At 42.0% G+C, this 14723-nt stretch overlaps 1 protein-coding gene across 3 annotated transcripts in view; it reads right to left on the reverse strand.

Annotated features, from left to right (window-relative positions):
* Positions 1–14723, reverse strand: part of KCNK10 (potassium two pore domain channel subfamily K member 10) — a 358851-nt gene that overhangs the window by 281946 nt on the left and 62182 nt on the right. For 2 of the 3 annotated variants that reach the window (XM_069208134.1, XM_069208132.1), the window contains exon 2: positions 13852–13971. The exons of the other annotated variant lie outside the window; for it this stretch is intronic. In XM_069208134.1, coding sequence (XP_069064235.1) covers positions 13852–13971 — 120 coding nt within the window. The remainder of the gene's footprint in view (positions 1–13851; positions 13972–14723) is intronic. 3 annotated transcript variants of the gene reach the window in all.

Consider the following 14723-nt stretch of genomic DNA (forward strand, 5'->3'; position numbering starts at 1 on the left):
GGCGGTCTTTGCTAGATTTATGTCCTTTGCCACCAGTTGCACCTTTCAAGGGTCCATATACAGGTTAGGGCACCACTTGGCAGGAAGGACTCTCAGCAGAAAACCCAAGTGCTGGCAGAGAGAAGTCTTTGCTGTCCCTGAGACTTCAACAACAGGAGACAAGCTCAGTTTCAAGCCCCTGGAGATTCTTCAACCGTAGGAAGTCACACAAAAGTCAGTTTATCAGGGGGTTTCTGCCTTTGAAGTAGACTTACCTCAAAGAAACGTCTCTCTTGTTTGTAAGATCCTGCCTTGCCCACACCAGGCCCCAGACACACACCAGGGGGTCAGAGACTTCATTTTGTGAGGGCAGGCACAGCCCTTTCAGGTGTAAGTGACCACTCCTCACCTCCCCTCAGCCTAGATGGCCCATCAGGATATGCAGGCTACACCCCAGCTCCCTTTGTGTCACTGTCTAGAGGAGAGGTGCAAACGTCCCAACTGTCAAACTGACCCAAACAGGAAATCCATCAACAGGAGGAGTCACAGAATAGTTTAAGCAAGAAAAATCCTATTTTCTAAAAGTGTCATTTTCAAACACACACAATCTAAAAACCAACTTCACTAAAAGATGTATTTTTGAATTGTGAGTTCAGAGACCCCAAACTCCACATGTCTATCTGTATCCAAAGGGACTCTGTGCTTTAATCATATTTAAAAGCAGCCCCCATGTTAACCTGGGAGAGAGATAGGCCTTTCAAGAGTGAAAAACGAATTTGGCAGTATTTCATTGTCAGGACATGTAAAACACATAAGTACATGTCCCACCTTGAACATACACTGCACCCTGCCCTTGGGGTTACCTGGGGCCTACCTTGAGGGTGCCTTAAAAAGGGATGGTTTAGGCCTGGCAAGTGGGTACACTTGCCAGGTCGAATTGGCAGTTTAAACTGCACTCACAGACACTGCAGTGGCAAGTCTGAGCCATGTTTACAGGGCTACTAATGTGGGTGGCACAACCAGTGCTGCAGGCCCACTAGTAGCATTTGATTTACAGGCCCTGAGCACCTCTAGTGCACTTTACTAGGGACTTACTAGCAAATCAGATATACCAATCATGGATAAGCCGATGTGCACATATAATTTATACAGGGAACACTTACATTTTAGCACTGGTCAGCAGTGGTAAAGTGTCCAGGGAAAACAAAAACAGCAAAAACTGAGCCCAGTGCACAGAAACAACCTGGGAAGTAGAGGCAAAAAAATAGGGGAGACCATGCCAATGATGCCAAGTCTAACATTAACTATAACTTGCGCCCCGCCATTCACTGTTTTTGCCCCACCCCCTTTTCTTGGCCCACACTTGATGGATCAAAGATTCCTCAAACAACGCAAAAGTTATTTGAGAAACAAAAATGCTCTTCCTAGGGAAGCTCTGATCTAATTATGACTAAGGCCTACAGTTAATGTTAGGTTCAAAAGAAAAAGAAATGTATTAAATTAATCTGAAATTTTAAAAATGGAAAACAACATGATAAAACTATGTTTTACAGGTACAATTTTTTAAAATGGTTACTTTAAGACTACTTTAAATTAGTTTAAAAAAAAATCAAAAAAGGCAAAAGCATGGACGTCATTTGAGGTTTGCCACGGGTCGCAACTGTGACCCCTGGCTTGCCACTTGCTACCCCTGCCACTTCTCTTGCGACTCCTGGCACTTCTCTTGCAACCCTTGGCGTCAGAGCCTGCAAAGGCAGCCCCATTCACAGAGTAGTTAAACTCTCTGATAGCAGAAGGTACATAAAAATATAAACTTGGAATTACTTTATTTCTTCCTCGTTTTAATAAATTTATAAGCAGGTGCTCTAGGGTGCAGCTGGCTAGGACAGGAAACAGATGAAACTTTTTACTGTTTTAAATTGTCTGCAAGCAATATGCCCTTCAAGGCCTTGCAGATGCCAGTTTCGCTAAGCACTGTGTATGTTGTCCTGCTGATTAGAATTTTTTTTTTTTTTCCACTAGTCTTTACTAGAAAAGGTAGGAATTAGAAGGGCGTGTATTTTCAGTAGGCTTTTCTGGATTTCCATTTCTGTTAGAGCCTACCTACCTCTCATTTAACTTGAAAAAATGAATCTAAAATGGAGGCCTCCCAGAACTCTCAGCATGCCTTTGTCATGTAGTGACTGTATAGGCAAATCTTTTGTATCCATAAATGAAACAGAAGGATATGTCCTTGTTGAAATGTCCCCTAAATGAACACACTCACAAAAGAACAAATACAAATGATACAAGCCACTTGTGCAAGGGTTTTAGAAAAAGATTATTCTTGAATCACTCGAAGGCACCAATCAACCTGGCACGAACCTGAACCTAACAGAACCCTTCCAGTATTTGAGGAGCACAGCACTCTTCAGGACATTACGTGATATAATCGAGTAATAATGCATTTACAAGGACATAATTCCATTAATCGTAACTGGTCCTTATAGTTAATCAGACATTAACTTCAAGAGTAGGTGTAAGTTTTCACACATTTTAAGATTCTCCTGATTTTCACTCTCCAGTCATAAAACGAGATTTCATCTGAAGGAAGCATCTCATTCTAGAACCATTGCAGTGATGAAGTTAGGTAAAACCTAAACACAGCAGCTCCGACATCATTCTTGAGTTAAAGCAAAGTATGTTAGTTTAGCACTTGACCCCTCATTCCATCTTGGTTGGACTTATTGGGAGGTAAAACCACTCAAATAAATACATCTACCGCTGTCCACTACATTTACCAAGGAGTTTTACCGCTCTGAGGTTCAAAGTTTGGATTGGGAATGTGGTATTGTTTTGCCTTCAAGCGCATTTTTCCTTGCAAACCTGTTTACCAACTCAAGTTCCATCAGGTAAATCCTGGTGGCGGGACTGTTTGGGGGAATACCATGGTCAATGCACAATTTGTGCCAAACTCAGAATGTAGGATTAGGTTCAAATCTTACTGTTTGTGTCAAATTCTATATATAGTAGAGTACTCGGAATGAGCCGTGTTGCCCACACCAGGTTGGACGCATATTTAATGAGTTGTATGCAGAGATTTTTCAAAAAGTTACAAACATTACGTCAGCCTTTTCTTCTGCAGTTTGTCCAAGGCTCGGATGGTGTTGCTACCGAACTTAGAATAATTGAAGATGTACTTTTTTCAAGGACTTGATGTGACCGAAATATTACTAACGTTTTACATATGTTTTACTTTTTGTGCCTGATTGCTCCTAATTTGTCATCGTCTTCTGTGTAATTTTATGATGCATGTTTGTACTTGGAGGTGAGTCCACACTGAAGTTGACTTGGCACACTTACGCAAAACTTGGAAATAAATGGAAATATGTTGACGTTTGATTCAGGCGAAGTCCATCGAAAAGAAAACACATTGATTGTCTGGCCTGTCTGTGAGTTTAAATGTCTGGTGTGAGGGTTGGTGAGAACTCAATTTATTGTTGCTACTAGTGAATACGTAGAAGGAAATTTCGCTCCACCTGACTATGGGTTGCTAGATTTCTTCAAACCCAGTTTTAAATAGCAACAGCCAAGCCTCATCCCTCTGTTTTTTTTAACAGGAGGGAGCATACAGTTCTCACCACTGCTACAATAAAAACCTATAAAAACGTATCCTCTTCCCATACCTACATCCCCTCTCCCACGGCCTTACACATACATGTACACCTGCTAAGAGCAGATGGAAAATGTATGCTGTAAAACCCCATGGAATGGCGCATTGTCTGTGGTTATACAACTGTAAAAATCGGTCCCACGCGGTAATTCCTTGTTCCATGGAGTTTAACTTGAAAATACACTGTACCGGGGGAATTTTACTGGGTGGTAACAGAAAAATCACTTGCAATTTACCAAGGCCCATAGCGGACCGCACTATAAAAACCTCTCTATTCCATTTCCGAAAGCCACTGAGGGATGACTCTTCCAGACCTTAATTGGAGGATAACTCGATCTCCATGTCAAATGAAATCTTCACAAAAACTTCAGAAAAAACAGCAAATAGTCAAAACCCTGACTATTCTCTTAAGCTACCCACTCGTGCTCGCTGCTCAGCTTCAGACCTCAGTCAATGGCATGACCAAGAGCTTTCCATCCCAGGGGTACCACGCTATCCGTAGCAAATTACCGCCATATGTATTTCATATCGTATTTGTTTGATGGCAAAAAAATACAGTGTGCATCTCGGTATATAGAAATTATTGATCCAAGCACACGTCCGTTAAATCCGTTTCCAATAGTTGCTGATATATTTTAAGAATTTCCCATCATTAATATACATGAATCTTAAAATAGTGAGAACTACACTGTCAAACTCTAATGTACAGGTAAATATTATTCATGGCGTGCAAGGTCAATTGTTTTTTAGAAATGTCTTTCCTATGGGCCCAGTATAAGGAAACCAAAAAGAATAAACAAGGGCTAAATCTCCCTTTGGAGTAGGGGTTATTTAAAATATTTTATTGTCTGAGAGTGCACATAGCTAAGAGGTAACTATAAGAGTAAGAAAACCATTAAGGAGATGCATTCAAAGATCAACCTGGGGTTGCATAGTGCTTTATTTGTTGAGTGCATGGCTCTTCTCATGTGTAAAATGCACAGATAATGAATTATATTCCACCCATCGCTGTGCAGCTGCAACTCCGTATTGGTCTCCAGTACCAACACTGTAGTTACATTGCGCCTCTGCTAGGCTGTTAAAGATACTGGGCATTGTTGTATGTAGTTATTCTACCCCCAGAGTACTGAACGCCCTCTTTGGATACATTGGAACACATTGCAGTCCACAGATGATGACATGGGCACATGCGAGACAGATCCCGATTTAATTCAGAATGTAAGACTTAAAACACTTCATACCACACATTCAGAGAAGGAGAAGAGAACTACCTGCTTGAATTGTCATTTGAGCATGCTTATCTACTCCAGGTTCACTCCTCTGCCAAGATGACCACATCCAAGTACAACTTTGATTATGAAAAAATCACAATCAATATCACAGAAAGTCCCAAGATTCAATGTATTCCACAACCAAATCTCATTCCCATTCTATGTTGCTAGGCAGTAAACTTGATAAAAAAAAAAATGTATTCTGTATTTTCATACCTGCAACGTGAAAGGACAGAAAAGTCAACATTATCCTCATTCGATCACCCGCATCATCTTTAGGACTTGGGCAAACAGCCACAGCTCATCAGCAAGATCCTGGGTTCCAAGAGCAGTCCACCTTTGCCAGCCTGTTGCGTGGCCATGATGCCGGAGAAGCTGAAAGCAGCGTTTGTGGGCTCATCAAGCTGTGATGTGGTGAGAAGCATCACGGAGTTCGATTTATGAAAAGCATTTTTCCATTGCACTGGCCGGAGGCGGACTGTCTCCAACTATGCTCACGAGACCGGACAAACTGAAATAGACTAGCACAGCTCCTGCATTAATATTTCAAGAAGCACGCGGTGTACCTTGCATGGGAAGACTACGGCACACATGGGAGCATGAAATGGTGCCTTGGCCAATCAAAGACAAGGACCATCAGTCTTTATGTGACAGAGCCTAACTGTTAGCATGAGTGTGGTCGAGCTTCAGAGTATACCCTTGCTTGGTTTTAATACTGGGCTCGGCTGTTGTAAATGATTTAGTCTCTCTATCAGTGACACTGTTTTGCAAGGGTAGCAGCCGTACTTGAAAATATTGTGCCCGATTCAGGAAATGTACTTCTTCGCCTTTACATTCATTTTCTATTTACCAACAATTGTGGCAATATCCCTGGAATGCTCCACCAGGCACATATTTCCAGGCGTAGTACTGGGAATTTGAAGTGACATGTCCTACAGGCTCCAATTCCTGGTGTGCTGATTTGTACATTGCACAAATGTCCCTATAGCGGGTGTGGGAGCCCTCATGAAAATACCATTTATCTTCCATTATGCTTTCTCCAGGTGGAAAACATTTTCCCTCCTAAGAAAGAAAGCCCTCCTACACCCCTAACACAATTGTTGGGGGGGGAGGGTCATCTGCTCCCATTTCCATCCATAAAGGGGAGTGTTGGAGTACATCTCTGACCATTTCAGGGCTGGAAATTTGTTGGATCACAGTTTGGGAATGCCCACTATTATACATGTTTGTGGGTGTTCCAAATCATCCAAGGCAAACAATGATTTGGAACACCCTTTTTCCATCCCTTGAACAGAATTCACAAGTACAGACTTAACCACATTCATGGTGTAGATGTCCCCTGCTAGACCTGACAGCCTTAGTTTGGAGTTCCTCTAAACCTTTTGCCTGAATTCATTTTTGTTGGCCCTAGGACTCTGTGCACTTTTTTCACTACTAACCATTGCTAAAGTGTTTGTGCTGTTTCCTTAAACACGATGAAATTGGCTTAACCCAACTTAATTTAATTGTAAATCCTTAGTAAAGTGGTACTAAATGCTACTAGTGGGCATACAGCACTCATTGTACCTCCCACTCAAGTAGCCCTTTCAAGTAGAACTCAGGCCTCCCAATGTAGCCTGCGCGTGCAATTTGAAAGTGCCATTTCAAACTAGCAAAATAAACCTTTCAGGTATCCATTCCAAAACTCAAAGCTGTCCATAGCAAAGCTAAATTGTGGCTGTGGACCAGAGGGGGGCAATGCATTCTCTTGTCATTATTAGCTGAATCCCAACGTTAATGTTTAAAGCAGCTGCTGTCATTCAAGTAAAGGGGCTGCTTTAACGAAAATGTCGGCATTCAGGGAATGCAATTGCAGTGATAAAAGTCTTCTTTCCTCACAGTCCTCCCTCCCTGAATTCACATCCTTTCCCAGCAGATGCAAGCTGCCTTCTACTTCAAGGTAGTAGTTTTTACAAGCTCCTCAGAGTATGCATTTTGTGATGTAAATAAGTAGTACATCAGCTGAATTTCAAATGGACCCCAAGTCACAAACCAACCAGTGTGAAGAATACACCAATTGATAGGCAACCAATGGTTTTTTTACATCGAACAATATATCTTCTGTTTTGTCCTTCTAAAATATTGTTCAGTTTGATTTGTTAGCTTTTAAGTGTGTTCATGGGTGGCCAGCACCTAAGACAACTGCATTCCAGTACGACCCTGAGATGTGGCCCAAACATTAAGGTCTATCGAGGTAGAAAGAGTGTTATGATACATCATGGTGCCGAGGAAGCCATTGAGGGTCTACTGTAAACATGAAGACTATTGGGATGGTGACTGGGGCACCTGTGGTGGAAGGGCTGGGCTGTTGCTCTATGCGTGAAGTTCAACCATCCCCCTAAATTCACCTGCTCCAGATTGATACCGAACGATTTCGACAAGTTGACCCTGGAGGATTGATTTAGAGTTCCATGGCAAGTCAGGAGGCGGGCCAAAACTGGCCAGGTAGACTCTTATCATAGAATCTGACAACATCAACAATTATGATAAGGTGGTCAGAAATAATAATGATTAACATAACACTTATAATACATATGAATGTTCTAAGTGGGCGATAGTAACAAAAATGATATCTATGGTAATATAAGTGCAATCATACTATTGCTGATGAAAATAAGACCCGCAATATGAATCGTAATAATAATAGTAATAAAACTGAAATGCTCCTCGTAAGTGGATGAAAGATAGTATTGGTGTAAACGGATCAATGTTTTCATAGGAAAACACGCAAGTCACAAAACTGGTAATTGAAAGTGAACAGGAATGTTTAATGCATGCATAACCTGTTTTCATCTTTCAATTTCTGCTGCAATACAGCCAACCTTCCACATAAAGACGAGGATGGTTGCTGAGCTGTCAATTTCCGGTGCAGCCCAGACAGCCTTGAATAGTAAAGAGGATGTTGAGTGCTGAGCTGTGTCTGGTCCAAGGCAACCGCTTTTTAAAATGCATTTATTAGCTCCTATTCTGAAGCTCTGCTGGGTTTCCTTGGCGTTGACAGGAAAGTGACACGAGGTGTAACGCAAAATAATTGAGCCACTTGAAAAATATCCCTAAGCCTGTTCTACTTCCAGTGACATAACAAAGGCCCTTACAGCCACCACGGTTCCGGGTGGGGGGGGGGGGGGGGTTTCTCCCAAGCTCCAGTGAACCCCTTCAGCACAACAGCTGGCCTGAATGAGCCCGGAAGGGGGGCGAGGCTCCATGTCCTTTGCAGGGGTGTGGGCTCCAGTTTTGTTACGCCAGTGGCCTCCTCGTGAATTTATAAAAGTTTTGGGCTAAGAGGGAGCACCCTAGCATGGCCCACGTACATTACTGGGCCATGACACGTCATTTGCAAGTCAAGAGAACAGTGCCTCTCCTCCAGGCCTCCTCCATTTTCTTTGTGACTGAATTCGTGACCGCTGTGTTTCTGCAAGGGGACCATAAGATGGTCAGGGTGTTCAAAAGTCTTTGCAGTTTCAACAATTTACAAGTAACTTGAAAGTGTTTTTCAGAGTCCCTATCTTATTGTATGAACTGTTTCTGATTATCAAATAATGTTGGTTTAACATCCTGAATGTTTGACATAGGAAATGAAACGCTGCCCTTCACAAAATCGTATTTTTCTGTGCTTGGCTAAACCAGGCCCAACTAGCTAAAACTCCATCTTGAATCTTAACACAGCCAGGATGTGTGTGTCTCAGGGGCGGCTCCTTTGCAACAGTGAAGGAGCGTTAACCCCCTGTCTAAGCCACGAGATGAAAGATAAAACAATATTTAATTATCGTTGTATCTTTCATCTGCTGGCTCGGCCAGCAGTGTGTTAAGGGTAGGATGGGGCTGGGCTGTGGGAAGGAGAGAGAGGAGGGGAGAGTGCATTAAGGCCCTGATTTATACTTTTTGGTGCAAAACTGCAAAAATGCAGTTTTGCACCAAAATGTTGAGCCCCTGCTTGCACCCTTTCTGTGCACCAGCTAGGCACAATATTTCTGGAATGGTGCAAGCCGGTGCAAATGGTGGGCTACCGTAAAAAGAATGACATTAGTCGGGTGGGGCTGGTGCTATAGAAGAAGGGGTTTTTGCACTAAATAATTACGTTAGGCAGGTTAGAATAATTTAAAAAAATGACTTTAACCTGCCTAGAGTCATTTTCTGACGCAAAACCATCCATACCACATGACGTCTGTCTCAGAAAAGACAGGAGTCACGCCCATCACCCCATTGGCCAGCACAGGGGACCAGGCTCCCCTGGGCATGGGCATTTGCTCAGTGCCATGTAGGGGGGCCCATTTCAGGGCCCCCATGGCACTTTAAATAATAAAAGGCAATACTTACCTTTACTTACCTGGGATGGGGTCCCCCGTCCTCCTCAGTCCCTCTGGTGTGGAGGGGTGTCCCTGGGGTCTGGGGAGGGCACCTGTGGGCTTATTCTATGGTGTTCCACCATGGAAATAGGCCCACATGTCCCCTAACGCCTGCCCTGACCCAAGCGTTAAAAAATGTGGCAAAGCAAGCTTTGCTCCATTTTTTGACCCCTCCCGTGCACCATTTTTGCACGGGAGTATAAATATGGCATTAAGGCCCTAGAGTCATTTTTTGCACGGGAACACCTACCTTGCATCTCATCAAGGCAAGGTAGGTTTCCTCTTCCAAAAAATGACTTTAACTCCATAAATTTGGCGGTAGATGGGTCTAGCGTCAAAGTATAAATATGGGGTTGGTTTTGCATCGAATTAGAGTTAAAAAAAATGACGCCAATTCAGTGCAAACAGAGTATAAATTTGCCCCTAAGTGCGCATGTGTGTTTGGCCAGCCATCTCAGCACGGCAGGGCTGGAGAAACAGCACAGACCCAGGGTTGTGCCTGAGCGGCACTCAGAGCCGCCCAGACCAACCCTGACACTGCTTACATGCTACGTTTAGAGTGTGAGCAGTGTCAGGATTGCTGGGGAGCCTGTGCTGGTGTCCCAGCATTTGCTGGGACACCACAAGAAGACCAGAGGAGCAACACGGCAGGAGGCGGCGGTGGTGACTGGAAAAAGGTACGTTTTTTAAAATTATTACATATTTTTTTATTTATCCCCCTTCCTTTCCCTCACCCCTCCCCTTAATATTTGTGGCGGCCGCCACTGGTGTGTCTTCATTTCTCTTTTCAGCACACGTAGCAAAATGTGCACTAAAGTAACGCTCTGTATTGATATGTTCTTGTTTAACTAGATTTGTACTTTCACATCCATTGACATTACGTCAAATAGGGATAAATTCATATTTTATTTAGCTCGATATTGCTCCACATTACTGTATTATAACTGGATGAGCCAATCAACAGTTAGTTCATTTAAGACTGTGAATTTTCCTGTGAATTTTGCTATGAAAGACCCCCAAATTAGAGGCAAGCTGGCCTGATTTGCTCCTTATTTGCCAGAATCTTTGAAAGTGATCCCTTCTTAGTTGGTCTCTTGCTTAGGGCTTAGAATATTTCACCCTGAGACTTGACATGTCACACTCTTTCCTGCATTTGATTGAACCATATGTTAATTCCCTATATTGATTTACCATGCATTTTTTCCTTCTGTATTGCACTTTGAATATTTAATAAACCTTCCTGGTTTCTAACTTTTACTGGCCTCAACAAGTCTTTTTTAATTGACTATGCTGATTTATTAGCTATCTAATCCCCTGAGGGACATATTGCCTCATATGTTCTTGAAGGCAACACCGCCCTGATCCTGCATAGGCGCTTTATCTCAGATTATCTGATAAAATAGTGTCAACATCAACAGACCATTTTCTAGGAAATTAGTAAATGGTAGCAGGAGACCTCCCACTTGAAACCTATGATGCCAAATTGATACCTGAAAAATGTGTTTTCACCTTGTCTCATAAGCCAAAGGCAGATGATTACCTAAAATGAATAAATAAATAAATAAAATCCTGTCATTTTATATATGCCCTCTCAGATTACAAATTTGATAGCATCTGCATTCAGTGGTTACTATCTGAAATCTTAAATTGTCCTATGCTTTTTTTGGCAATCTTATACTTGTATTTCTGCTTTCCCATTATATGTGCTGCACTACTAGTAGACCACCAGAACACCAGTACAAAAGAGACATTGCTTAACTCTTCACTCCTAAATGATGACTGCATTTTTGCACTTTAATGAAGGGGTGTGTATGGGATTGTGACGAAGGTTAGTATTCCTATACACTTAGTTTAAACATGTCATCTGAGGCAGAATCCAAATTGTAATTCTTTACTGAAGGTCCTCATCGAGTTCTCTGCCTTAGGTATATTTTTGTACACTCTGACAATAAGCTGCTCTACACCTTTAGATAATATAAAATCGAGGACATACCTGAGCTGTGAGCTTGTTGGTGCGGATTTTGCACTGGTTCATCAAGCCCACAGATGCTTGTTGATTGGCATGATATTCCATCAATTACTGTGCTGTTTCCTAATGTATTTGTATATGCTGGAGCCTTTTTTGAGCAGGTCGAGGGTACCTTTCCTTTTGCATGTGAGGCACTCTGCCCCAGATTACACATGGCGTGGTGAATTGGTATAAGTGCAATACCTCCTGTAACTGCTTATTAGGGCATGGGTATGTCTTGCATGGTTTACAGTAATGTTCCACAACTGCAAGTATCCAGTGTCCTGGTGTTTGATATTTCACCTAAGCCTCACACAAATATAGTGTGCCTGTCTTTTGACATGAATTAGGTCCTAGGCATGTTCTGCGAAGTGTTGTGGGTTTAAACTGTAGAGTAATGGTGTCAGCAAACTGTGTTTAGTGAATTCACAGCTATGCCCACTCATGTGAAGTTCGACTTCTATTTGGTAACCCAGATCCTAGTGCAAATATCCAAAGTGTATGTTGTGCATTTTTGTTTGTGGGTCGTATGGTGCTTACATTGTCTGGATGAGTGAGCCACAGTAATAGAGGCCTGTGGGCCACTTACTAGTCTACTTATGTAAAGTTCCACTTCTATTCGATAACTCAGATCCTAGTGCTAATATCCCAAGTCTATGTTGTGCATTTATGTTTGCGGGCTGTATGGTACATACATTGTCTGTATGGGTGAGCCAGATTTATAGAGGCCTGTGGGTTTGATTCTGAAAGCGACTGGCCTGTTCCTGTGCACATGACAGAGGTGATGTTTTTCCCTGCAAGTGTATTTCTGACATCCCTGAAGTTGGAGAGAGTAGACTTTGGGCTTGATTTATAATTTGGTGGAGGTGGTTACTCCTTCACAAACACAATGGATATCCCATCCTCCATATTACGATCCCATAATAGCCTATGGAGATAATAATATGGTGGACGGGATATCCATCACATTTGTGATGGAGTAACCCATCCGCCAAACTCTAAATCAGGCCCATAGACACTGAAGAGAGAAAAGAAGAGACAAGGCTCCTTTTAGTAGATCAATTGGATCTTTTGCTGAGAGGACCCACTGGTGAGTCTTCCTGTGGCACTGCCATTTGGATAAGGGTGAGTGTAATGGATAGGACTGCATTGTCCTGTTGTTAAAATGAAAGGGATCTCTTTATACGAGGCCAGCTTTTCATCACATCCCTGATTACGGCTCAATATGGCTCTTCAAAGCCTAGTGCAGAAAGCTCACATCTCTTTGTATCATTTCTGCGTGTAGATATTGGTGTACCTTTTAATGCATTCTAGGCAGGGAGACCTATTATAAAAATAGGGAGATGTATGTCAATCCCATTTTTTGCACACGATCCCAGTTGATGCACATTTTGTTCCTGCTTATGACAGACAGGAAAAGCCTGTGGTTTCTGGGAGAACATTCCAAATAAATCAAATTCCCACATTGGGGCATGAAAACGGAAAAAAACAAGGTTATTGAGAGCCCGCGTGAAACCTTGTGCCCACTCAGCAAACTTACAGTGCCTTCAGCTTAGCTGCCATGGCTACTCAGGCAAGAGGTGGTCTCTAAATATGGCGGGATAGAGTTCACCAGAGCAACAAACTGCAAGCCTTTTCTACCATAACAGAATGGAGTACAACCTGTCAAAACCTAGATGACCCCCTGGGTTATCATATTAGTGTCTTTACCAAATATGCATAACATATAAAAGAAGATATGAAAGATTGCATATTATATTGTGTTATAAGTTAAAATAACATAACATCAAATTTGTATTTTACTTGTGTGGTTTTAAGCTGATTTATTTATTCTATATTTTACTGGGGGATTTCAGTTGTCTATCAGGTAATGTTACCATTTGTCTTAATTAATATTGTATTGTATTAATTAAAATTGACTAACGTTGTACAGCTCACTGCTTGTATTGCTATCAGGCTCTACCACAAAGGAAATATCCCACCTTTCTTCTTCATTGTTGGTCTTCCTAAATTGGTCCGGATTGAATCTGTCAAACAAATGGCTTTTTGAGCCTTTATTCCTGTTTACACCTGGTTGCATAACCGCAGTTTATGCAGCACTAGATGTCGTTCCAGGATGAGTACCAAGCTTTTTCAAAACGTTTCTGTTCTGGGATATGTGATATTTAAGAATCACCCACAAGGATACTAGAGTACTTTTGTGTAATTAACATTTCTTGGCCCAGAAAAAAAATAAAGCTGTTCTTCACCTAATAAAACCCCTCCCAGACGTATGTATATTAGAAGTATGATCTCATTAACATTCCTTGTATGTCTCTTAAATTCACACATACATCATTTAAAAACCCCATCTAGGTTTTAGTGCATGCATTAAAGTCAAGAAATATTAGATTAAGGTAAAATCAAGCATGACCATTAACCTTTAACCTCAACCTAAGCTCTGGTTTTATAACTTCAATGTGCTCGACATCAGGACTGAGGATGGAAGGTTGAGGTTGAAGGCTCCGGATCTAATGCATGCATCATGGTTGGGTTTCAATCCTTGGGAGGACATACCGGAGGCATCAGAGGATTCAGACGTCACAGGAGCAATCAGCGAGGCTGTGGCTTCGGCAATGGCATCCTTCAAAACTGAGGAGACACTGGACTCCCTCTTGGGGAGACGGGACGGGAGAGCTGAGAAGGAGGAGGGGGAGACAAGAAGGAGGCTTCATTTAAACCACTCTTCAAATTGGTGAAGGAATGGATGAATGAAGAATGACTGAACCACGTATGGTGTGCTAAATGCCAGTGCTTCCTTGGGCAGGATGAGGCGAATGATACAGTATTGAATATTGCATTTCATAAATGAGCTTTCTGTGTTAGATGATAAAGCATACAAATGAGTACAAAACCTTCAATCTGAAGTTAAAACAACGATTAAACAGTTGGAATTAGTGAGACTCAAATACCAGGAACTCTATCAAGGTGAGTTCTAGGGCCACCAAAATACAGACAGTGAAACCAGATGAGCCAAGAGCTGAGGATCTAAAGCAAAAGAAACAATTTGCAAGTTAATCGAACAAACCAGTCACCCTTCTTTCTATGAAAGTGACATGGAGGGAAATGTTTAATATATATTTGATATTAAGGAGTGGTTTGACAAAGTCAGGTCTTCATGCCAGATGGAGGTCTCACAACAGCAATGCATATTTTGTAACGTAGTACGCTATCCAAGACATAGACAAAATTGATTCAAAGTTGTTTTTTTCTCCAAAATTGACCCTGATAGAGGATCAAGCTCAAGGCATTCAGAGACTGAAACTTTTCCCTCATGTAAAATAGCGAGACAGGGAAGGAAATACCCATGTTAGAAGATGCCATAAAGGAGAAGGGTGGAATATGTAATTATCTGCTTTTCCGTTGTGCTGTTCTATTATATCTTATGC

Source organism: Pleurodeles waltl, chromosome 9 (genome assembly GCF_031143425.1).
Source record: "Pleurodeles waltl isolate 20211129_DDA chromosome 9, aPleWal1.hap1.20221129, whole genome shotgun sequence".
Lineage (NCBI taxonomy): Eukaryota > Metazoa > Chordata > Amphibia > Caudata > Salamandridae > Pleurodeles > Pleurodeles waltl.